Source organism: Lucilia cuprina, chromosome 4, assembly GCF_022045245.1.
Source record: "Lucilia cuprina isolate Lc7/37 chromosome 4, ASM2204524v1, whole genome shotgun sequence".
NCBI classification, from domain to species: Eukaryota; Metazoa; Arthropoda; class Insecta; order Diptera; family Calliphoridae; genus Lucilia; species Lucilia cuprina.
In genome coordinates, this window is record NC_060952.1 from 80408181 (window position 1) to 80435816 (window position 27636).

The 27636-nt window shown below is 28.5% G+C and overlaps 1 protein-coding gene across 2 annotated transcripts in view; it reads right to left on the reverse strand.

Annotated features, from left to right (window-relative positions):
* The window catches only part of LOC111677800 (protein sidekick-2-like), a 220715-nt gene that overhangs the window by 42485 nt on the left and 150594 nt on the right, over positions 1-27636 (reverse strand). For both annotated transcript variants that reach the window (XM_046948556.1, XM_046948557.1), the window contains exon 4: positions 12137-12516. In XM_046948556.1, coding sequence (XP_046804512.1) covers positions 12137-12516 — 380 coding nt within the window. The remainder of the gene's footprint in view (positions 1-12136; positions 12517-27636) is intronic.

Here is a 27636-nt window from a genome sequence, read left to right on the forward strand (position 1 = left end):
TATTGCTATATTCGTATTTTTGTGTCAGTAATAATCGCTAAAGTAATTTTATGAAGAACACCTTGTATGGACGGTAGAGTTAATTATGGACTAGAGTATTCAAACGATTAATCGTCATTCAGTTAATCGATTAATTTTTGACGGATAATCCTTCGAATAAATGAAAATTGTCATATTTCAAGTAACGAATAAACAAACAATTATTTCGCTTTTATTTATTCAACCAGTTTTATTTTTTTGGAACATTGTTGTGTTCTTAAGTATTTCTAATAAGTTTTCAGCAACAGTTATAGTTAAACTAGTGTTCAATGGAACGTATGAATTCTAGAACTCGTTGAAAATCTTAAAAACAGTAATGCCTTCATATAGAAAAGCATTTCACATGAACAGGAATAATTTCTAGTATTTGATAAAAAAAACTAATCAAAAAATTTAAGTGAAAATAATATTTATTTTATAAAAGTTATTTTCAAACATGAAAAAATCTATGCGTACAGGAAACTGTATTAACTCTGTATACTCAGTTTTTCATAATCCTCCTGTTAAAGGACTTAAAGGTTTAAAAGACATCTGATTTGAAAAGATGGAGTACCATATTTATATTAAAAAGTTGGTATTAATATTAATTTTAATGAAGCTGAGTTCCTCTGCTTCGAAATAATATAATTTATTTCAAATCATCAAGATCATCAAGAAAGAATTGGAAATCTTGAAAAAAATTTTTTCACAAAAAAATAGTTAAAAGTTTTTGAATCGAAAATGAAACCTTTTTAAATTTCATTTCTTTTTCGTTTTTTTTTCTCTAAGTGAGACAGGTAAATAATATAGATAGAATGTACAGATTCCCAGCATTCATTTGATACCAATATTAGCATTATAAAATACATATAAATATTTTAAATATTAATTTGTTGGCCTTTAAACTTTAAAATCCTTTTATAAGGATATAAAAATCGAAGTACGCAATTCTATAAGTGGAATCTATTTTCACATGCTTATCAAGTTTTCCATGTGTGAATGCTTTTTTTCAAAATTGTTACAGGGTTAAAATTATATATTGATGCTATTATTGTTAAAGGCAATAATGGCATCTAGTTTTCTTTTATTCGAATAACCGAATAATTTTTAATTATCCGATTATTAACCGGCTAACGTAAAACTTCAAATAATTATTTGTCGAATAAACCGAATAAGACAAAAACCCGAATAATTGAATACCCTCTTATGGACCGATCTTCATTAAATTTGGTAGACGGATTTTGGCACGCATAAATATTACGTATATTTTAAAGCCAATAATGGCCGTAATAGTCATTTTCAGAAGGGGACAATATATGAGGATACGGTCATTCATTTTCCGATCCTAAAAAAATATAGAGAGGTTTTAGCTTGTAATAAACTTACCGAATCGTTAGGGAATATTTATGCAAAACTTAAATTGTCTAAAGCCTTCCATGTGACCTCTATCGTGATTTCAACAGACAGATGGACATGACAAGATCGTCCTAGAATTTAATGTGGACCCAGAAAAAATATACTTTTGTGGGTTTATGATTAATATTTCAATGTGTTACAAACGGAACGACAAAATCATTTCGTTGGCGTCTTTTTTGATGGGTATAAAAAATTTAATTTGCAACTTTAAAACAAGTTCGTTATACACATATTCAACTGTACTGTACAATATTACAATAACAATTATATGTATGTATTTTGGTGTGTATTTCGTAATATGAACTTCTATTACTTGTAGTATAAATGGTTGCTATTAACACTAACCTTATTACCACCAACTCTAACCTAGTCATAGTTTAAGTAATGTTCCCCAAATATCTATACACATATGAATGCGTATATTCATGTTTATTGTAGTTTGAAAATATTTTGCAGAAAACCCAAAAAAAAAAATATTCTATACCAGTTTTACTAATACTATAAGGTCTAAACAACTAACGTAGTGTGTGTTTGAATAGCAAGTTAACTTTAGCTGTATGGCTGCAGTCCATTTTCAGTGAAAATTATATGTGAACTTAAAACACTTCATATATTTGGAATATTTATACCATGTATGCATTCCATGTATAGAATAGTGGTTTTTCATTATCTAAAATAGCTATTATGTTATTGTATTAAATATGAAACTTGTTGAATCATTGTTCATTCTTGAACAATGTTTGAATATTCAAGTAGCCAGTGTATTAAGTATCCGCTATGCTAATGGCCAAATAGTTGTGGTCGTAAAAATAGTTTTGGAATATGTAAATGGAATTAGAAGTATGTAAGTAAAATATATTTCAATAGAATTGGCCTCATATGGAAACTATTGACTTATTCACTTATGTACTAATCTTCATTGTGTTTATAATTTTTGGTAATATGCCTCTCAACCCATTATGTTTTTCTTTTTTTATAATTCTGTACTCCATTGTTAAATTGTTTCGAAGCTTTCATGTTAAAAGAGCTTTTTAAATGTGCGCATATTTTCATCATAAAATGTATAAATTTAGAACTAAAACTTAAAATGGCTTAACATTTAAGTAAAAGCAAAATTGAAAAGTATTTTTGGAAGCGATCACTTAATTATGAATATTAATTAGAAAATTTCAAGGAAAATAAAGTTTTCAAATTAAGTAGAATTACACTAAACTATTTGAAATAAAGAACACTCATTATGTATTGAACAAAATGCTGTAAAATATTTCTTCTTAGTAAAACAAACAAATTAAATTCATAGTTTAATATATTTTAATTAGAATTTCAATTTAAAATAAGATAAAAATAACTTATAGTAAAACTAATTATTTCTATTGAATCTCAATAAATGTTCAATAACATTTTCTAATTATTTATTACACCCTTATTAAGACTGCAATAAAATTATATTTCAGCATCATAGTAATAATAAATTACTAATTAATCTAATACAACAATGTTGAAAGCCTAAAGGCTTATAATAAAAATAAGTTTTTTTTTTATTTTATACAATTATTTTATTAATTGCAATTTAAATGAAATTATCATTAAAATATGCTAACTATAACTTTAATTTACAAGACGTTTAAATATAACATTTTTGAACCAATGAACTCAAAAAACAAAAGTAAAATAATATGAATAAATAAAGCGTAGAAGTAAGACAATGACAAATACTAATTAAATAATTTGTATGCAAAAAGTTCTACGAAAAAATTCTTTTGTTTGAAATAAACGAATTGACAATCAATTCCAAGTACATTGAACGCCAACGGAAAATGTTCAAAATTATTTCGTTTATTTCCCTTAAAAGAGTTCTAACTCAAAAAAGTGCAATTTAAAAAAAACGATTTTAAAATTTAATTTAAATTATATTATGTTTAATTTTTTTCAAATTAGAGCTTTTTTCTTAGATAGTTTTAAGAGAGACGGATAAATGATCGTCTTAGAATTTTTCATCTAATATATACCTAATTTTATTGAGTTTTTAAAACAACGTGAAAAATTTAATTTACTTCCCAACAATTCAAAACAAAATGAATTTTAAACTTAGTGCACTATTAAAAAAAGGAGGTGATATTTAGTAAATATTGCTCCCTGCTTTAAGGGGTTGGCTAAAATCAATGAGCCAGTGAATAATAATTGGAATTTATAAAGCAATTTATTCATGAAGAGTCTTTCTTTTACCCCTTCTACACTCAACAAAATGTCAAAATTCTACCAAATGGTTTTGTGAATTTAGCATTAATTAATGACAAAACAAAGAATTCTCTTCTGTTTGTTTGTCTGTTAAAAAAAAGACATTGCTCTAAAGTTGTCTTAATAGAAATTCAAAGTAAATTTATGTATTTTATGGATGGCTGAGCAAAAGTGTTTATATTTTTAAGCATTATTTAGATATTCAGAAATTGTAAAAATATGTATATAAATATTGCATAAATATGTTAAGAAATTAGAGGGTTGTATGAGTTAATTAAATTTAAGTTAATGAATTAAATTTAATATTAATATATTCTGAGTAATAGTAAATTACTCTAATTAATGCTTTTTTATGTTTGTTAATAGAATGAAACATACATACATATGTATATGTACTTTTAAAAAGATCTATGTCCGGCAGTTACTTAACATTTGTTATTTTTTTCCGAAACGTCAAAAAATTTTATAAAGTGGTTTATATTTGAAAATTAGTATTGATTTTAGAGAGTTGTCGTCTTTTTGGGAACCCAATAATCAGAAAATTCAATACCACTTTTTTCAGAGTTTTGTTAAAAAATATAAAAATAAATTTTGAAAATAATATTGACAATTTATTCCTGAATTAAAAATCTTTCGGATTTGAATATATTCTCAATTTTTCTCAATTCTCTTTTGAAGTTTCCATAATGTCCACACATAGAAACTTTTGTTTTAGAAACTACGTATTAACTTCATTGATTTGTTGTACGAGTGAGAAGAATACAAAAACAAAACAAGATTGTGCCGGTCCACACTAGGAAACTTTCGTAGAGAAACTTTTTCTTAATTCTCTTTTGAAGTTTCCTAAATGTCCACACATAGAAACTTTTATTTCAGAAACTACGTGAGAGAGATGAATGATATTCCTTATTTTTCTCTCTCATGCAAAATCAAAAGTTTCCAAAAAAAAAAAAAAAAAAATTACTAGTGTGGACTGGCAGTTTCCGAGTACGGGAAACTCCGTACCGTGAGAGAGATGTATGATATTCATTCTTTTTCTCGCTTACACAAAATCAAAAGTTTTCAAAAAAAAAGTTTCCTAGTGTGGACCGGAAGCTTGTTATCAAATTACAGGTCGCAATTTTGAAGATAATTCAATGAAATTTGGTACATGATCTTCTATTGTTCCTTCTTCTATTGACCCTCCAATAGGGCTTGTAAACCTTGTAATCAAACTAGAAATAATTCAATAAAATTTGGCACATTTTCGAAGCCTGTTGAAAATGGTTTACATAGGTCCAGTATTCCACCTAGCCCCCATACAACTGAACCCGCGGAATAGGGCTTTTAAGTTCATAATTATGTTTAACCTACTTATATCTCAACAAAAAGTGGCAAAAACCAAGTTCTAAACTAGACTTGATGACCCTCACGAATTCCATAATAATAGGTCCTCATATGACCCTAGCCCCCATGAAAAGCCCTCATCAAAATTTCACTTAAATGTCCACAATTCTTTTTAACAATAAATGGCTTACGTATGTTTATCTGAGGCAAGGTACAATTCAACTTAAATGCTTTTTTGTAAAAGGTGTAGGGTATAATATGGTCGGCCTCGCCCAACTATAATTTCTTACTTGTTTTTCTTTTGATTTAATTTTTTTTAATAAAGAAAATTATTTCATTCCCTAAATTTACCAGTTACAAAGATGTCTTTTTGCGTTCTTATTTTTATATGTATCTGCAGTAATAAATAATGAAAATTTTTCATTTCGAAAATTGTTTATAAATGAAAACAAAGTTGATTTAATTGACCATGACTATAAGTAAATGTCTTTCACAAAAATTTATAAAAGGAAAAAATCTTTATAAACATATTTCATTTATTGCTCTGTTGCTTGGAAATTATTCAATAGGACTTGATTTTTTTTTTGTTTTGTAGAAACAAAAATGATTTGAAAGATCTTTTTTAGTTTTGAATATGCTGAGTTGTGTAGGCATTCAAAGAAAATTATAATTGCAGTAATGGTTCTTTAATCATTTACTTACATATATATTTCTTAAATTTTGTAGTTTGACAATATTTTCTGATGATTGGCTAATAATTATAAATTTTATCATATCAAATAAGATGATGAATTTTCAATTATTTTTCATTTAATATTTTTTTTAGCAATAAGTTCATGTAGTCAAGTGCAAATTGTATAAAAATATTAAAAAGATTTTTTATTTACTATTTAGCTAGTACTGGTTTAATAACAGGCTATATTGTATTGAGTTGTGTTAAATTCTGTAATCAATAGATTAATTACAGAAATAAATAGATGTAAAGAGGGACATCGCATAGTAAACTCACTGTAATACCAAAGATTATCATTATTTACACAAATAGGTTATTCATATTTCTGATTATAATCTTATATAAGCTTCCTCTAACTGAAGAGTTCATTAGATGACATCACTTTTTATAAGAAAATTTACATTATTCATTCTAAAGAAAAGAAATATTAATCACAGACTATTTAAAATAAAATAGAAGTTAATAATGGTTCAAGTTATAAAATAAACTATTATAACTATCGATTATATCATAAAAATTTCATTGCCATCGTTATAGACGTTAATAAAAAAAGCCAACATTTATTACTATAATTAATAAAACATTCAAGGTTTATTTTATTAACCTAAATTATATCATAGTCGACTTTAATGTACCCTAAGTTAAAAATTAACCAATCTAGAAACAATATTTGAAAGCATTAACTAAAATTCAATTAACATTACACCTAAGGTTATAAATCGATTGACCTAACTTACAAAACTCTTACTTATATTACCACAACTAAGTATATTGATATAAACCCAAAAAGTTGAAATCAAAAGTGTAAGCTTGTGAATAATTTAATGATTGTCATAAAAATTATGAAAAAAAATATCTATGTATATATTATGTTTATCAAAGAAACGTGAAAATTTTATATGTATTTATATTGTCATCATTAATAACAACAGTAGCCAACATAAACAGTACAACACCCACTTTGTTTTCTTTATATTTTATTTGGTTTGTATATTTGGTTTGTGTAAATAATATTTAACACATTTTTTCAAGTGTCCAACATAATGGTCATAAACAATTTTTATTTAATTCTCTTTCTTCCCTTCAAAACATAACGACAGTATGAATGCATGATATGAAGAGTAAATTTGGTAATAAATTATTGAGGAAAAGGGAGGAACATAAAAAGGGACACATTTGGAAAGGCATATGAATGTTTCATAAGCTGCAATTTATTGTTTTTTTTTTCTTATCCTTTTTATATATTTTATATGTATATAATAGTTTGGCACCAAAAAAGATGACGATATTAGCAACTATGCGTTTGTGTGTCCAGCTATACCTTTATAAAGTGCTAAAATTCAGTGCACAGTTCTGGCAGTACACCAGCAAAATATAAACCTTTTCAAATACTAGGTTAATAGACCACTAGATAGAGTAGATGATACTAATAAACCAGATCATAGACCAGACCAAATTATTGACTTGACTACAGACCAGAATAAATCATTGTTTAATTCATAGAGAATTCCTTAGAGCATTCCTTCGGTAATCCATAGAGCTGTCTATAGACCAATTCGAAGACTAATCCACAGAGCAATTTGTAAATCAAACAATAACAACAGATCATGGACTAGTCCATAAACTATATTATAGTCCAGACCATAGACCAAACCATAGACCGGACTATAGACCAGACCATAGACCAGACCAAAGATCAGAGCACAGACCAGACTATAGACCGGACCATAGAATAAACAATAGAACAGACCACCTACCGGACTATAGACTGGATCATAGAACAAACAATAAACCAGACCACAGACCAGAGCATAGACCGGACCATAGACTAGAACTTAGACCAGACCATAAACCAGACTGTTTACCAGACCATAGAACAGATCAGAGACCAGATAATAGACCGGACCATAAACTAGACCATAAACCAGACCATAGACCAACGGTGGACCTGCCCACAGAACAGACCATAGATATGTCCACATACCATTCCACAGACCAGACCATAGGCCAGACTATAGACCAGAACAGAACACAGACCAGACCAAAAATATTGTTTGATTATATGTGTACGCTACACCACTTTAATGGGTAGGGTATATTAGGTTTGTGTTGATGTTTTTAAAAATATTCGTCCTAAACCAACCTTAAAGTATACCAATCGGCTTAGAATCGTTTTCTGAATCTGGCTGGCTGTGCACAAGGTACACATCACAACATTCAAGACATGAAATTTGTCACACATGTTTGGTCGGCCATGCTCGACTATACATTCATACTTTTTTTAATATCTTTGGTAAAAAAAAATTAACGTACAGTCTTGTAACATATCAAACTGATTTTAAGTTCCTTTTGTAATTATATGAACCGACAAATAAATTTATTAAGTTTTAAATATTCATAACCAAAATAAGCATTAATTGATATACAGCATTTATGACAAAGAAAAATATTTATTTTTGGTTATGGTGATCAAGAAAATATAAATCTTAAAATAACGGTTTGAAATTCCTCAAAATCATATAAGAAATTTTTTTGCTTAACTCCTTATTTCGAAGTAAAAAATAACAATAATTTTCGTTTCCTGCTATTCAGTTTTTTACTAATGACACTTCGTCATCATATAAACCACAACATTTTGCCTCTTATATCCATCACTGCTTATGTTAATAATTATCCCATTTTGTCGCATGGTCAGTTTTGTGACCTAGAGCATAATGTGTAAAATTACTGTTAATATAATGTTTATTTAAATTGTCATTATTATTAATAATAAAAATAATAAATTAAACAATAAATGATAAATGACTTTAGCATTCATTCATTAGCATTTAAATCTAACATCTTTTCAGACACAAGTCAAAGGTGTTTTTATTATTAATGGTATTCTCCTTCGTATTTTTTTTGTGGTTTTTCCCACTCTTGCGTTTTATTATGTCTGTATAAAAAAATGATTTTATTTATTGTTAAAGTCATCACGTGATATTAAAAAGTTTTATTTTTTCACTACTTAAAAACAACCTCTCTTATACTACTCTTCCGTTCAGTTCCATTATAAGTTGAGTGGGAAAATGAGAAATGAAATTTATGAATTTCAAACAATTAAATAAAAATTAATGGTTTGTTATTAAAAAATAATTATGACAAATGTAAACAGACAAACAAACCAGTCAACCAACCAACTGGCAATATAAACAAACAACAGCACGCAAAAATTGTGTAAACAACTACAATTCATTCAATGTTGTATCCTTGATGAAAAAACAAGAAAAACTACAACAACATGGTGAAAATACAAAAAAATAATAGCAACAATAATAATAAACAAAAATAAACAGTATATGTTAAATATAATATATATATATATATATTTGATAATGTGTGTAGGTATGTATATTTATGATGTTGTTTTCTTTTAGATGTTAAACCCAGCAGTTTGCGCTTAATCAAAGTCTCCCTTTTAAACACTTGGATAACTTGAGTTTTTATGTTTTTCGTTCCTAATCAAGAAATAAAGTATACTAGAAAAGAGTTGTAGCAATTTAAGTTTAGTCATATAACTAATGCTTTAGCAATTATAATTTAAATTGTGAATGAAATCTTTTTTTACGACACCAACCCCGAACTGTAGGGATGTACATTTCAAGACAAACTAAAAAACAAAACAGAATTTTTACAAAACTGGGAGAAATCATATATATCACGCATATTGATAAACATTTTTTTTTGGAAAATGAAACAATTTGAAAAATAATGATTTTACCCTACACCATTAAAATAATTAAATTTTAATGAATATTTCCATAGAAAAATTCTAGAAATTGTTTAAATTATTATCTAAGTCGATATAATTATAACTATCCATCAGTGCGTATAAGTAATGCAAGCGACAATTTTAAAGATACATCTAAAACCTTTTGAAAGCGCTGAGAATATATAAGTCAAAAAAAATTAAGCGTCTGAATCCCTCTTACGGTCGTTATCTAAAATGATCTAAACATTTTCATCTGTTGAAATCACAGCTATTCATCTGTGAATATGTGTGTATAAACAAGTGTTACCCATACACATTCATTTGTATTGGTAAAGCAGCAGAGAACAATATAAAACTGTACTAATAAAATGACTGCAGACTAAAAAGTATATTCTAACTGTCAAAATAATGGTATGGATTTTGACAGACAACGTACATTAAAGTTCATATATAAACAAGTAAGAGTGTTATATTCGGCTATGCCGAATCTGAAATATAAATGAACTTTGATATTTTGAATATTTTATTATTATATATCGATCAGGGTATAGGATTTCGGTTCCTATAGAAGAGATAGAGATATTAGATTACACGAAACTAGTTTATGTCGAATTTCATAAATCTACTAGTATTTTTAAGCCAGTACTGAGCTTTAAAGTCATTTTCTAAAGGGGCCTTATATGGGGTTAGCGTCAATTATCGACCGATCTCCGTAAAATTTTGTAGAACGATCTTGGTTCCTACAGGTCATGTTTATATCGAATTTTATGGCTTTACTAGTTTTTTTTTTAGCCCAGTAATCAATTTTTTGATGTGGACATTATATGGGTGTAGGTCAATTAAGTCTCGATCCTCATAAAATTAAGTTAAGAGTTTTTGACTAGCAAGGAACTTAATTGAGTCGAATTTTATTACTATACTCATATTTTTAAGCCAGTAATGGGCCTTAAAGTATTTTTCTGATAGGGACCTTATGTTGGCGGTAGGGTCAATTAAGGCCTGTTCCACATAAAATTTGATAAAGAGATTTTGGCTTGTGAAAAACATACTTCTGTAAAATTATGTAATGAGTGTTAAAGTATTTTTATGGAGGGGACCTTATATGGGGGGTAGGACCGATCCATATAAAATTTGGTGGAAAGGTTTTGGTTCCTAAGATACATACTTATGTCAAATTTCTTCGCTATTTTTCTGATAGGGACCTTTTGTTGGCGGTAGGCTCAATTAAGGCCTGTTCCACATAAAATTTGATAAAGAGATTTTGGCTTGTGAAAAACATACTGCTGTAAAATTATGTAATGAGTGTTAAAGTATTTTTATGGAGGGGACCTTATATGGGGGGTAGGACCGATCCATATAAAATTTGGTGGAAAGGTTTTGGTTCCTAAGACACATACTTATGTCAAATTTCTTCGCTATTTTCGTATTTTTACGCTCATAATTAACGTTAAAGTCATTTTCTGGAGGGAAGGGTCAATTATGGACCGATCCACATAATATTTGGTAAATCTTGACTTGTATAAATCTTACTTCTGTGTATTTTCATTGCTATTATCCTATTTTAAAGTCAGTAATGAGCATTAAAGAAATTTTATGGGGGAACTTTTTATGTGGGGTAGGGTCAATTATGGACCGATCCATAATTGTCTTAGAATCTGACGAGGTCCCAGGATATATATACTTTATTGGGTCTTAGAGCAATATTTCGATGTGTTACACACGGAATGACAAAATCAATATACCCCCATCTTTTTTGATGGTGGGTATAAAAACTGTGCTCTCTTATTCACCAGCTGTGCTCTCTTATTCACCTAAATAAATTCGGCATTCTCGAAATGTTGTTGTTGTATTTCTGTGTGGATTTTAAAAAAGTTGCGTACAAATCTTACTTCGACAAATGCTAATCAGCAACTGAGTTGATTTTGTTTTGCAAGTTGAGAGATAATCAACTAACACATGCTCAAATAAGAAAATACACAAGAAAGCTTATAGTGTAGGTGAGTCAACGCAACGTCAGCAGAATATTCTTGTCCTATTTCGCGTGATAGGGAATCGAGATTTTGGGCAACATTGGTATAAACTAAATACTGTTGGTTTATAACTGTTGGTTTATAACAAATGTGTCGATTCATAGATACCAATGAATATAAAATAAATGAATAATATGAGGGTCCTTAATACCCTTTTCCGAAATTCACAATTTCAGATGAAAAACAAATCTATAAGAACTTAACTATATTCGGCTGTGTCGAATCTTATGTACCCTTTAATTTTTATTTAAAAAATCATTTCATGTTGCTAGGTTCAATATTAAAAAATATATCTCTGTTTTTTGTTAATCGATATTGTTTATTTTAAACAGGGAACTTCTTGAGGAAAACCCGTTAAAGATTTGGGTGCCGTTGATATCTGGGTATATATGTCTTCAGAAAAATTGATTTCAACAAAGACACAAACATACTACAGGACTCTTAATATATGTATATATACTTTATAGGGTCGAAAATTTATATTAAGAAATTATAAACGGAATGACAAACTTGTTTACATAAGGTTAAGGGCAAAAAAATTGTGTTATCTAAAGACAAAAAAAAATGAATGTTTAATATTTGCTAAAGAAGTAAAGTAGAGAAACAAAATTATATAACACTTACCCGACATGGCAGATATGCGTGTGTACCAATTTGTGTTGTTACATTTGTTGTGGCATAACCATCCAAATACGGTTCCACAAATGCTGATGTTGATGCTGCTGACACAAATGTTTCTAATGACGGCGCCTCTGCTTGTACTAACGCCGACGTTATCGAAGACGACGTATATAATGTAGCCGAGGAAGATTGTAACGATGGAGACACTGAATTAATATTACTTATACTACTACCACCACTGATATTGCCACTACTACTGCTGCTGCTGGCACCATTACTACCACTGCTGCCGGAGCCACCACCGCCACTATTGCCATTACTGTTTGTGTATTGTGGTGGTGATGCTAAATCAAAATTTCTGATGACATCGGCATGACTGGTTGCTGTAGGTTGGTTATACAACATTATAAACAGCATACACACACAATGTATTATCACACCACCAACAATATAGCAGCAAGACCAGACGCATTTGTGAAAATTGTGGAAAATTATGAAAAGAAATAGAAAAGAATAAAAACAAATTACAATTTTTGTTATTGTTTTATTAAAATTATAATATTGTTTGGAGAATAATTAAAATTTATTTTAATAGTACCACAATTTTTCTATGAGCGTTTATAAATATTAAATAAGGAAAAATGTATGTATATGAGTGTTTATGAAATAATTAAAATTTATTTTGGTTTAAAAATTTCACTAGCAAATGTCAGAGGTGAAATTAAATTTATTTTGGACATAGAATGTAGAGAAAAAACGGGTTTAAATCTCGATAACATTAAGCAAATATCCCAGCGACAAAAAAAAAAACAATTTATTGCGTAAATAAAATTCATTATGAAGTTTTTGGATATCCAAAGCTAAATTTCTAAAATTGATTTCATATTGTACGAATATGAAAACTGTTTTACTCGGTTATTGGATCTTACAACGTTGACAGTAAAATGTGCAGGAAATATCTAACAATCGCGTGAATTTAAAATTTGTGTACTTTGACATTGTTTTTAGACATTTTTTGCATATTGTACTGCCAACATTGTAAGTTCTAACAACCATGTATTACAGCTTTTAGTTTTATAAAAATCTAGTATTGCCGACATATTAAAACATTTAACATAATTATGAACCCAAAAATCCTATTCGGGGATACGGTTGTATGGGAGCTGGGCGAAAAAAATGAACCGATTTAAACCATTTTAAACAGCGTTTGTCGTTGGGTCAAAAGGAGAATTCTTTACATGGACACACACACGGACGGACTGATGGACAGTTAATCTTCTCAGAAGTGATTCTGATCCGATTGGTATACTTTAAGGTGGGTGTAGGGAAAATATTTTTGGATGTTACAAACATCGGCAGTGTCGTTTACTCTTATATAAAACGTAGTTGTAAAGCCCAACACGGAAGGTGCTATTGTATGGGGCCTAGGTGAAATAATGAAACGATTTCAAGCATTTCCAACTATTTTCATTTCCTTGACAAAAGAAAGACACGTTTGGTCCAAATTTTATAAAGTATATGAAAAATTGCGTCTTGTTTACGACCCGGACAGACGAATATGTCTTAATTGACTCAGAAAGTAATTCTGAGTCGTGTAAAACCAATATTTTTGTGCGTTTCATACATCAACAAAAAACATGAATCACCAAACAAAATTTAAACCACCCAACATTTCACCTCATCAATAGACAATTTGCCTAGTTTGAACTAAAACATTACATACGTTACTTAGGTATGTAGGTTGTTTTAGTTCATTAAACGAAAGAGTTTATTCAATCTATTTTGAATGTGTCACAGTGAAACATTATAACGCTTCGCAGGAAAATTTAATTAATAAAACCTAAATAAAATTTTCAAATAGTTTTACTTAATTTAAATAATTAAAATATTACCATAAAAACATCCCTCATAAAAAGATATAACCTGACAATAAATCAAAAAATTTTTGTGGCAATACTATTTAAAACTCATTATTTTAACCACACAAGATATATGTATGTATTTATATAGACTTATATTCACTAAATTTAAATGAATATTTAGTTGGTAATGATTTGCGTTTTCATCATCATCGTCATTTATTGTTGCTGTGTATATTTTAAAATTGTTTGTTAATTACTATTTCAACAAAACAACACTTAAATACAACACACAATAACGTTTAATTTGCAAAAAAATAAAAAAAAAATACTAATTGAAGCTTCCACGGTTGTTGGCATTAATGATGTTGGGTTCTTTTTTTAATAGTTGTAAATATGAAAAACCATCATTAGCAATAAAATTGGTGGTTTTAAACATCATTTACAGACCTCTTTATGTTTTAATGAAGCCTATTCAGTTTATGTTATCGCAGACGAAAAGAAAAAAATATTCAAGTAAAAGAGAACAATTTGAAGTAGAAATTAAATGAAAATTCAACTGAACCCTTACAAAGAATGTTTATGTAATGTTGTTATTTTTAGTTAGATTAGAAAAAAAAGAAGAATACCAAATAATAATGAATAAGGACCAAACTTCAATACAAAATTTACAAATTTCACACTTTAGTATTTTTTGAGATTTTTTTTGTCGGATTTAAGTGATGATTAATTTTCAAATTTATAATGGCTGACATCTAGCTGAGTACATTGCAAGTGAAAGGCATAAAGCATATGTCAAGAACAGAGTAACACACTTGTTTGAAATTTTTGATAAAATCATTTGAAGAATTTTACCAGACTTATGAAAGGAAGTTGTTGAAACAGAAGTAAAAGTTGGAATGTCAAATATTAAAATACAATCAAAAAGAGTGAGAATTTTATTTTTATTTATTTATTATTATTATTTTTTTTTTTGAAATGTGTATGTTATTTATCTAATTTTTATTTGCAATAAGTAATAGATTCAATACACTAAAATGTCTACGTACACTGAACCTTGCTTACTGGGCAAGAAGATACCAGTGACAGACAAAGTTAAGTACTTAGGTGTAATCCTCGACCGGAAATTACAATGGAGACACCACATAGAGGATAGGATCAACAAGGCACATCGGTGCTGGGCGATATGTAGGAGAACATGAAATGGGGTCTTAGTCCTATTATGACAAATTGGCTTTATAAAAGTGTAATTACACCAATTCTAGCTTATGCTTCAATAATCTGGTGGTCTGCTTTAGACAAAAAGTGCAATATGAAACTACTACAGGGAGTTCAGCGTACATGCTGCTTGGGTATAAGTGGTGCCATGTGTACAACTTCAACCAAGGCTCTGGAAACGTTGCTTGATATTCCACCCATTGAAACATATTTAAGATATGAGGCGGCGCTTATAGCCTAACGGCTCTTTACTTTAGGCGAATTGGCCAAAAGCACATTGGAAGGTTATACACAATCATCGGACTTGCCTGATCGTATACCAGACACAGAATATGTCGGAAACTTTGAAACGCTGATCCCAGATAGAATGTCTTGGTCAAGCAGAACATTAGAACAAATACCATTAGGAATCCGTTGTTACACGGATGGCTCTAAATTGGGGAACAAAGTGGGGCTGGGTTTCTATATTGAAGACCCAGAAACAGAAATATACCACAGTTTACGAAATCTAAGACCGTATTGGATTGTAAGAAAGCTTAAACTGTATACTCTACCAGAGGTAAGGTTCACATCATATGGGTACATGCCCACTCGGGAGTAGTCGGTAACGAAAGGGCGAATGTAATAGCTTTAAAGGGAAGGGAGCTCGAGGCAGTTAACCTGACAAATGCAAAACCATCCGACGCAACAAAAGCTGAACTAAAAATATGGGTGAGAGAATCCCATAAGGTATCTTGAAATAATGAAACAGTGGGTAGAACCGTGAAGATCCTATGGGGTGATCCTGATGAGAGCAAGACAAAAAATTTCCTCAAAATGAGCAAGTCTGAAGTTAGTATGATGGTACGTATTCTGAGTGGACACACAGTGGCCTAGGTGTATTTCTTCGGATTTGATGTAGTATACATCCTCCTATAGACCTACCTACCAAATAGATTCACTATATTTGGAAACTAATTCAGTCAACTTTAGTGCTCTACACTAAAATTGTTAAAAAATTAACAAGTATGTAAGTACAGTCGGACGTGGCCAATTATGTGTTACACTACACCAGCTATGAATATTAAATGTCATTTAGGGTATTATTTAAATATTTTGAATTTATGCACGCAAAACAAATTTCTGATAAAGTTAGAGGCAAATAATGTTCGATCTGGATATGAGCTCGCTTTCGGGGGGTTCTGCTGTATTGATGCTATGAAAATTAATTCACCCATTTTAAACATATTTAATAGGTTTAGTTCAGGGTCAAAAAAGCTTGAGTACAAACTTTACATAGACAGCTAGACAGAAGGACGGACATGGTTTAATAGACTTAGGAAACGATTCTAAGCAGATAAATGTACTTTAAGGTTGGTAAAGGACGAATACTAAAGTAGTGTAGGGTATACAAAATTATAATATTCTAGTAAAATTAAACACAAATGAAATTTTTTATACTAAAATTATATTAAGGAATAGATTATAAAGGGGACCATATGCCACGAAATACTTAGATATATTGACTTAGTTTTATTTGTTTTAATCATTTCCATGTCATCTTAATGTACATACTATTTAAACTTTTCTGCATTGATCAAAATCCGCAATACCGCCCCACTCATGGGTAAATTCGCAAAGGGAATGGTGAAATTTTATTTCAACTCTTTGAAAAACAATTAATCACATCTGCCTCCCATCATTTGTAAAATTAATCTTTCAAACTTGCAGGGATGATAGATATTTGAGAAAAAAAACAACATTTGCTAATATGATAAAATATATAACTCGGTTTTCTAGTTATTTGAGTTTGACCCTATGGCTTATGATCCCCCTTCAACCAAAAATTATAAAATTAGCTTTCAAAATCGAAGAAAACGGAAAGTTTTTAAATATTTGAACAACGATTATAAGCCGATTAGTTTCAATTATTGAAACTACCATCAATAAAAATAGATCACATTTTTTTAGAGCCACAAATCTATATTTATTTGGGATCTTTAGGATCCTATTGAATTCTAGTTAGATTAAGCCATGTCCGTCAGTCTGTCATTCTGTTCGACCATCTGTTTTAAAACATGATTTGGACTGAACGAGAGCAGAAGAGGCTAAAAATTTCGCAACTATTTTTTCGTAATATTTATGAAAATTTTGTGTATAATACGAAACATTATTTATTTAAATCCTTTTCTAATTTTACGAAAACCTGTCGTAATATATGTTCTTCTTACTTTAAATATGACTTTAAAATTCATAATTAAATTTGTTATTAGAAGTTCTATCGATCTCTAAAGAGTTAATAATTGAACCAAATTCCAATAAAATTCTTAAACGACTAAATTTTCTTACATTGTTTTTTGTATAAAAACTAAAAATAATTTAAATATTTAATTTTAATATTTCATTAACCTTTAATGTCTTTTTATAAATCCCCTGAAATTTACGCTCAATAAAATACCACCTTGACCATAAAATGTAAATAACTAAAAAATTATTTTTTTTTTTTTTTTTGAATGTGTTAAGGAAACAAAATAATTTTATATTATTTACATACACATACATATTTAAATTTATTCTTTTTGTTTCAGCAGTATTTAAGATTCACACAATGCCGTAAGTCATTATTCAACTTTGTATACACATATATGTAAAAGGAGACCTGCAAAAAGGTTATATACAAAAGGGGTTGTCAATTGTACTTGTAATTGTAAAAAATAAAGATAGAATAATCACAGTTATTGTAGAGAACCTAGTCAAAAATGGCTTTGTGTGCTAAAATTTTACGAATAATTGTAAACGTTTAGAGACGTTTAAAGGCTTTAGTTATAAAATTCCAATATAATTCAAATTTTTATATATATATATTGTGAGAAAACAACAATAAACAGGAATGTTATAATGACCATTAATTTTTAAAACTTTGTACAAATAAGCATTGTTTAAACGCCCGATAACAATTTACAACCAAAGAAATGTACTTTTCAGACAACAATCGCATTTTGTATATACATATATTTATATGCGTACACATACATATTTAGTTACAAATCTAATGACAGGAGGCATGTTTCTTTGAACTTGCCAATGTTTTCAGGCTGTCTAAAATGTAAGCAGGCAAACAAGCAAGTCAGCCTACATGCCTAAAAGCAACAATAGCAAACGACATATTCTCTTTTACCACAATATTCTTGTGTAACTTAATGGCTAAGGTTATAGTCATATACTATGTAACTTGCTACCAATTGATAATACATATAGACATACTCATGGATAAGGTGAATATTTTTTTGTCTTAAAAAACACAAAGTGAGTGAGTGAGGTCATGTTTAACATTTGCTATGCATTTCGCCTGTGTGAAGCAGAAAAAAGAGTTGTTTTTTTTGCAAGAAGATTGTTATACACATGTTGGTATATGTGTGAAGTAACATAGATACATACATATGTATATGTATGTGTTTAGTATAAGAGGGAGCTAGAAAATGTATATTCATACCTTGTAGCATCTACAATTACATGTTGTTCAAAATGTGCCAGTGACAAAAATGTCTTTACCATCATATATATGTATATATGTAATTATATGTGTATATGAGTGTTCTTCAGAACAAATCCTTTTATTGGTATTTGTAAAAAATAAAGCCTATAGACCAATTTAGTCGTATATCAAACATTTGTGAGTTAACATTTGTCATTGAACATATTCAAATTTAAATTGATGTTGTGATACCTTACAGAACCTGTTTTTTTTATAGGTATGATTTGTAGGGTTTCCCCTAATGATTAAACATTTTTTTTACACAAGATCTGTTCTATATAAATTTTTGCAAATATAATCTATAAATTAAACAATATAGGGAAAATACATACAGATATCCTGAACAAACTATTGAAGTACATGATGTATTTGGGTAATACCAAAACTACTTCCTTGAGAAAAACATTTCTGTATATAATCCGTTTAGTAGTCCTATATAATACATAACATTTCATTGCCTTCATTACAAAGAACCATGGTGCGGATAATTTTGCAAGGTAGTGGATTTTGGGATGATGTTATGCATAGATGGATTATGGGGTCCACACCTAAAACATCACAATGTTAAATGAAGTATGTTTATACTCTACACCACTACAGTGGGGAGAGTATTATGCGTTTGTGCTGAAGTTTGTAATAACAAAAAATAGAATCACTTTAAAGTATACCAATCGCCTCAGTATTCTGAGTCGATTTAGCTATGCCCGTCTGTGCGTCAGTCCGTCCGTCTGTGTGTCCATGTAAAGCTTGTGCGCAGGCTACATGTGCGGAGTATTCTGTAAAAAGTATTGTTTATAAATTTTTGGGAAAGCCTTAACATGACACATGAGCATGAGTATTAGACTTTCGTTCTAAAAATCAACAAAAAGCATTTTATATAAACAAAATATTTCTAGAAGTTTAACAAAGCATCTAGCTAATGGTAATATATATGTCTATGTATGTTAATTTTAACTATGCTGTTGAAAAATCCTTATATATCTGAATATAGAGAAACATATGTTACTGTCAAATCAATTAAACTGATATCTGATTTATCACAGTAATTTATGTCAAAGAAACAAAGATATATTTTTGCTCTTTGAATAGAAAGAAAAAGTGTTAATGCTTTTAATGAAAAAATAACATGTTTTACAAAAATTTTAATTGAATAGAAATTTTGCCAATGAAACACAAATTCCATACGGTTGTTAGTAACTAAAATAGAAATACATGCATATATTTCGATTTTCGAACTGATATCAAAGGTAAATGTAGAGTAAATAGTAAAAATAAAGGAAATGTTTTGTTAGCAAAACTAAGATATAGCTAAAAATGCTATAACAAAGCCAACATATTGTATATACGTATACATAACGAACAAAGATTTTTTTCTAACAAAAGAATTTTTCTGTTATCTATTATTAGAAATTTTATTGATTTATTTTCCTAAAGTTTATGTTAAAGGTTACAAAGCTAACAACACAGTTATATATGTATATAACATTAAAAATTATTTAGTTTTTATTTTCCTGTAGCCATTCAAAACATTCAAAATATTTGAATCAAACGTAGGTAATCAATGATTTTGTGCTTTTAACAATGACTTCTAAATAGAAGTATAAAAAATAAATAAAAATGAAATCTATTCACAAATTAAATTAATTGTTACTCATACGTCACCTTTAAACATCTACTTCTCTTGTGCCACAAAATTGACCGAAACGAACGTAAAGAACAAATAAAATGAGACTGGCAACAAACACATATAAAGGATTTATTTTGTCTAGAGAATTAATGCTATATTTCTTTCGAAATTAATTTTTTTATACATTGTTTCCAGTATCTTACCTATAACCTATCATTGTTCGTCTTTGTCTTATGTTATTATGTATGTGTGTGAGTTTTTTTTTTTTCATTTTGCAACAAAAAAACATTAAAACGAATGAAGCAGAAACTAAAATCAAATATCAACCTTTACACAACACAAATCCCCTCATAGGCCATAAATATTGTAGTTTAGATTTTAAAGCTCAAACTCAGCCAGCAATAAACATTCGTACAGACATAGAAATCGATAAAGACAGATAGACAAAGAGACGACGGACAATCCGTAGCGGATGGAACATCAAATTCATATACAAAATATAGATACACACACAAATTTTATGTATGTGTGTTTTTGTAAAATACTTAATCACTATAGAGGGTAAATTATTATAAGTTTGTGCTATTAGGTATATGTATGTAATATATAAAATACTTAAACCAAATCTAACTGCTGTACTATCTATCCATGTGGACTTTTAATCTATGTATCTTTACTTAAATTGTCTTACAAGCATCTTAGTTTAGTTGATCAATCGAGTCCAACAAGAAATTTCTTGTATCTATTATAGCATACCAATATAGTGGAATGTTATGATTTTTTGCTGATGTTTGTTAAGTATATTAATAGACTTAAACTAACTTCCTAATTAGATTAAGCTATGTCCGTCCATCAATCTGTCTATGAGCAATTTTTAAGACAAATTGTACGTACGATTTTGTTCAAGGACAAACGCTATGGCGTTTGTCCTCAAGAACATATAATCGGACTTTCAGAATAGGCCTTTTCAGCTCATAATTATACTGAATGTTTTGGCAAAACTTAGTCTGGCATATTATGTAATGATCAGTACTCATTTGACATCATACAAAGTTCCAGAGTTGAAAGTCCACAATTTACACAATACTAGAATTACCATGAAATTTGTCATAAATAAGTTTATTTCTTTATACAATCGAACCTGCAAATTTAGGCCTTTAAGTAAATAAATACGGCAAATATACTACCATCAATTGACACTAGCGCCCATACTAATAAACACTTGTATTACGATAAAATTCGGTACAAACGACTTTTAGGAAACACCAAAAAATTATATAAGCCAAAAACAGTTTGTCCTTAAGGGCGTCCGTGTAAACCTTGGGTATATGCTGCAGTTCGCAACTTTTAAGATAATTAGAATATAGTATCGATGTATTAATTTTGAATATTATTGATCCTAATGCAAAAATGATAACAAGTGTCAAAATTTATGAAAAAAAGGAAAATTTTTTTCAAAGTAGTCTGAAGTTTTTATTCATAACATCCCAGGAAAACTAACATTGAAAAGAAATAAGTTAAAATGCTAATAAAGCCTAGTTTTACTGCTCTTTCATTAGCATTTCAACTCATTATTTTAAAACAGTGATATTATTGGAGACAAATACTTCTGTGCTTGCTTACAAATAAGGAATTAAAAATGTACTTATAATAAGTTGTTGAGTAAGTTGTTTTGTTTTTAATATTAGAAAAGAGACAGTGAGAATACGTACGAGGGACTTCGCTTTGTTAGTTAAATGTTGTACTCACTGCTTAGTTATTTTATTGAGCTTCAATTGATGGTTTTCAGATACAAATGTTATTTTGTCTTTTTGTAAACACAATTCTTAACACGCAATTAAAATAACAAAGCCGGATATAAATTACTTCTATATCATATTAAAAGAAATTCATTACTAGAGTACTTTAAAGTAATACAAACTGTAAATAGACGTCTTTAAAGTAAGCGGTTATGGTAGTATAACCCATAACGTTTTTTTTTGCAGGGATTTTACGCTGTGAATTGATTTTGTTTCTTTAGTTTAAACATAAATCGACTCAGATTTCCCTAAGAACCCAAAATATATATATTCTTTGTTGATTCTCAAATGTAATTTTCTTGATGTTAAAAACTCATGTAACATATAGGGATTAATATGAATCTATCAGTAATAAGTCTCATCCTAAATTAAAGAGATCATTGTTTTATTTCTAAATCTAGTATTTATATTCTTGCTCGTTTTAAAATTTTGCGTCAGTTTGTCTGTCTGTCACTCTGTCCTACAAATTTTTTTAGGATTTGTTCATAATTTCTAAAAAAAAAAACTGATGTACACATTAAAGTATACAATAAACTGTTTCTAACAATTATTTCCTATTTGAAAATGCTCTTCATTATTTACTCTATTCTTTGTTAGTTATTCTGCAAAATTTTTTCAAAAGTACTTAAGACATAGTCACCTTTGATCATATACAATTTTATTTTTCCTCTTCAGAACATTGTATATATATATATATGTCTTAATATATTGAATGAATCTTATTTAAAAAAATCTTTGAACGATTTGTTACAAACAAATTTAAGTGCTTTCTATTTCCCAAGTTGATTGTGTATGTGGGTTGTAATAAAATATATACTGTACCACCATATGTTTGAGGAAATAAATTTCTTTTCATTTTAAATTCAAAGAAAAATATTTTCATTTTTTTCCAAATTAAATGTATAAGTGAAAATACCATACAGAAAATATTTATAACAGGATGTCACAAAATAGATTTTTTTATTCTTTTCATCTCAACTGTATAACAGGACAGCTTAGAAAATGGTTAGGATTTCAGCCGTTAGTAATTTTTATATTTATTATTACAGAAAATTCTGAAAAAATATTTTCTAAACCAAAGAAATTAAATGGAAAAATCTAAGATTTCTTAGTAAATGTATATCACACAGCTAGATGAAAAACTAACTATGTCAATCTAGTCCAAAATGTCCGTCCATACCCTAGCTTGATTGTCTATCTCTTAAATATTTTAATCAAACTTCTAGATGAGAGAAAAACTTACTAAAAATTATCTAAATTAAACCGTGCTTTAATCCAGCATAAACCACATATTAGTAAAATAAGAGCTAGTTTTCTAAAAAAAAAAAATGGTTATCGTCGTTATGATTAATATGTTACTTCTTGTTATTAAATTTATATTTTCGCATATAAATTAAAGAAAAAAATTTTAAATTGTTTTTCCTTTAATATTTTTTTAACGCATGAAATACTTGGAATATAACAAAATTTCAAATATATCTTCATTAGCAAATTTTATTTTAATTAAAAAAAAAAAAAAATAATATAAATATTTAAGCTTAAAGCAAATAGAAGATAATTTTGTGAAATTTTAAGAAACCTACATAAATTTTAAAAACATAAATTATTTAATTTTACAACTTGTTAAGTCATGTGGAAAGCAGTTATTTACATGAATTTATTACACAACAAGTAAAGAACATCATACGCATAAATGCATATGTGTAAGTATATTTACAGCTATTAGGTCAGTATAATTTAGATGCTACTTTTTTTCTAAATAGAATAAGGTTTTTGCAATGTAACTTACTAAATATTTTAAGGCAATCAACGTATTAATATTAAAGAAAAATTTCTGTAATGGTTTTATATTGTTTAAGGAAAATTTGATAATGGATAATTTTAAATTTGTAGTAGTTATTTGTATCGTCTTTGCCATACAAAATATTTTTATAACATTTCTTTTCTTTTAAAGACGTCTGCAAGTATTTATAATTTATTTAAAATATGTAAATGTACATATAGTAGATTTAATAGTATCATCTTAGTGTAAAATGCCAGACACACAAAATTTGTTATAAAACAACAATACAATGCATATTTGCATATATTCCCAGCAAAAATTCGGTAATTGTAACCAATTTTCAATGAATTCTACATACAGTCTGCATTACTTGTAAGCACTCTTATAGATGCTTACATACAATTAAATATATAAGTAATTTAAATTTAACTCATTACTTTTCGAAAGAAGTTTCTGCTGGGTTATTTCTAAGTAAAGAAAGAAAACAACAATATTTAAAGTATTTTAACTCAAATATGTAAATAATGTTATTTTCAAAACAAATACACATGTTATAAAAAAAATAAATATTTAAGATTTAATTTTGTAAATAGAATAACAAATCAGCACCTTGCGGGTTTTTGCAAAATTACAATAAGTAAAATATTCTGCAAAAGTTTTAAAATTCCAATATATGATTTTATTTATTTTTTTATTGTTATTTATGTACAAAATAAATATTGATATAAAACCACAAATATTAAAAAAAAATTGCATAGTTTTTTTTTTTGTGCAATGATAAACTATACCACTTTTTGTTATGCACAATAATATATGTCCCACAGCCATCTTAACGTTCAGCAATACACTTTGGATCATTCTATTTAGATTTGTTCAAGACATGTCCTTCCTTGTTTGTCTCTCCTTCGTCCGTCCTTGCAAACCTATTGTTTCACCTAGCATTTGGACAAAAGTATCTCTCTTATTTTACTTGGGATTAAGACATGTCTGTCCATTTGTCTGTACTTCTGTCTTTCGTTCACCTGTACTTAGTATGTCTGAGCTTTCTCTGTCTGTCGGGTCCATATCTAACCCAAATATTCTTCAAAGGTACATAATTGACTTATACTTCTTAGAATTCCTGATAATTGAAAATATGTTGCAATTGATATACATAAAACTTCTAACAAATTGGTTCTACTTTACGTATGAGTAATATTTAATTCTAGCAATTCATAGCAAACACGGATATTCTTTTAAAGTCTATAATTGACTTATACTTCGCTATAATCTTCATAATTGAAAATATGTTTCAATTGTTATACATAGGACTTCTAACAAATTGGTTCTACTTTACGAATGAGTAACATTAATTCTACTTCGATGAGTTAGAGTAAGTATACGTATATCGGCACAATTAAAAAATGTGTATGGTTATGTTAAATTGTTAAGAGTATCTATAACTCAACATCTCTGAAAACATTAACTATGACCACCATCTGGTCTGTTATGCACTTATTTAGTCAAACATATGGTGAAAAATATCTTCGAAATTTTGTAACAAAGTTCGTAAGGGGAGAATTATAATAATCGTCACAACTGACTTTGCTTCCAACAATTAAATACATATTTATCAAAATTCTAAATTTTAAACTGAGAATCATAAAAATATCAAAATATAATTTCAAAGTGTACTATTTTACATAAAATTTACTTACTGGTGAAAAAGTAAAATTAAAAAAGACTTAAAAAATTTTTGTTGTCATTTCTTCTTCACCCTATGAAGTATTTAATTTGTTACATCTGTTTCATATCTTTTTCACTTACATCCAGTAATTAAACTCATATAATATACACACTTTTTATCTGCATTCATACAAATTTTCATTTTCCTGCATATAATTCGATTAGCTTTTATCAAATACAGAATTTTATTTTAAATTAATACCAATTGTTTTTGCCTTTGAAAATTATTATATTGAATTTAAAATTTTATCGAAAATTAACTTTGATATTTCTGTTTACAAAAATACTATATTTATTTAATGAAATTACCGATAAATTTTTTTAATGGCTTTATTAATTTCGCAAAACATTAACAACATTTTGCCACTAACCACATTTTATTAACATACAAATAATTAAAACAAAAACACTGCTGTAAATGCAATTAAATAGTTATTGAGAAAAAAAGCATTTAATTTAAAAATTATTGTTAAATAGCTTTAAGTAGTTTTAAGCATATTTCAATTTAATACTATTACTGCGAAATTCTGTATTAATTAGTGCCATTTTTCTAATTTTTTCCGAATTTTGAGAATTTTACTTTCGTTTAATGGAATTGTATATTTTTATATATTCTTCATTCAAAAAGTTCTTGGAAGGCCTTGATTTCCTTTTAAATAAGTAAAATATTGTTATATATTCTGTATACCAAACATTCTTTTGAAGGACATGTGTCAAGACTTCTCAACATTCAGACGAATGTAGATAATTTGACAAAGTTAACTTGAATATAACAGTGTCATTGTCTGGCTTTGGTTTGTATTTTTTTAGCTTTGCGTAACTAGGTAAGGTTAGATTAGATCAGGTTAAGTTAATAGCAGGATGTTTACTACATTATATACGAAAAAAACTCCTTAGTACTTAGGGCTTGTTGTGCGCTCCCTTTCGTGGAAGAAAAATCTTTGCTGATACAATAATTATTCACAAAATATATTATCTTTCTATGCTCAGAAACTCATTGGAATAAATTCCAAAGAATCAGCAAAATGTATGTATGGAATATAATTTCCGAAATAATATCGAACAATGGCAAAAAAGTGCTTCATCGTTTTACTATCCTCCCTACACAAGTCCTTTCATCTACAAGCCCAATTTTGTACAGCTGTGCCCTTAATTCTGTGTATCCACTCAGAATAGTATTGCTAACCTCGTACATAATATCATTTCTAGGATATTATCGTCTTGCTCTAATCAGGGATACCCTATATGATCTTTGTGGTTCTGCTTTTCATTATTCCAAGCGACCTTATGGGATTCTCTCACCCACAGCGATAGCGGAGTCGATTAAGCCATGTCCGTCTATCTGTCTGTCTGTTGAAATCAGTTTTTAGAGGACCCCAGATATCGGCGAGATCTGAAACATTAATAATTTTGTTAGACATGCTTTCGACAAGATCGCTATTTAAAATCAGCAAAATAACGGAGATATGAGCAAAAATCCGAGACAACCTTTGAAAATTTCATTAAAAAGAGACATATTTTTCATGCGTTGTTAAAAAGCAACTACAACACTATGAATTGGAAAAATATGTACATGTGTGTGTAGATGTTTATGGGTTTATTTAGTTGTGTATTTTGTTTTGTATGTTTGGATGCTGTTGCTGTTATTATGTATTTTGTTTTTGTTTTTGTTTTCTTTTTGAGAATTCGTATATTTGAATGTACGTTGGTTTTATTGCGTTGTTTATTTTGCTTTTCTGTGTTTTCGTTGTGTATGCTTAGGTGTCGATTTGTTTAATTGTCTTGTGTATTTTGTTTTCTATTTCGTTTAGCGTTGTTGTTGTTCATTTTGTTTTGCTTTTGGTGTAATAATAATGTAGTCGGGAAAAAATTTAAAATTTATAAAACTAAGATGTTTAAAATACACTATGAAGAAGGGTGTATCAGATTCGGCACAGCCGAATATAGCACTCTTATTTGTTAATTCAGCTTTCGTTGT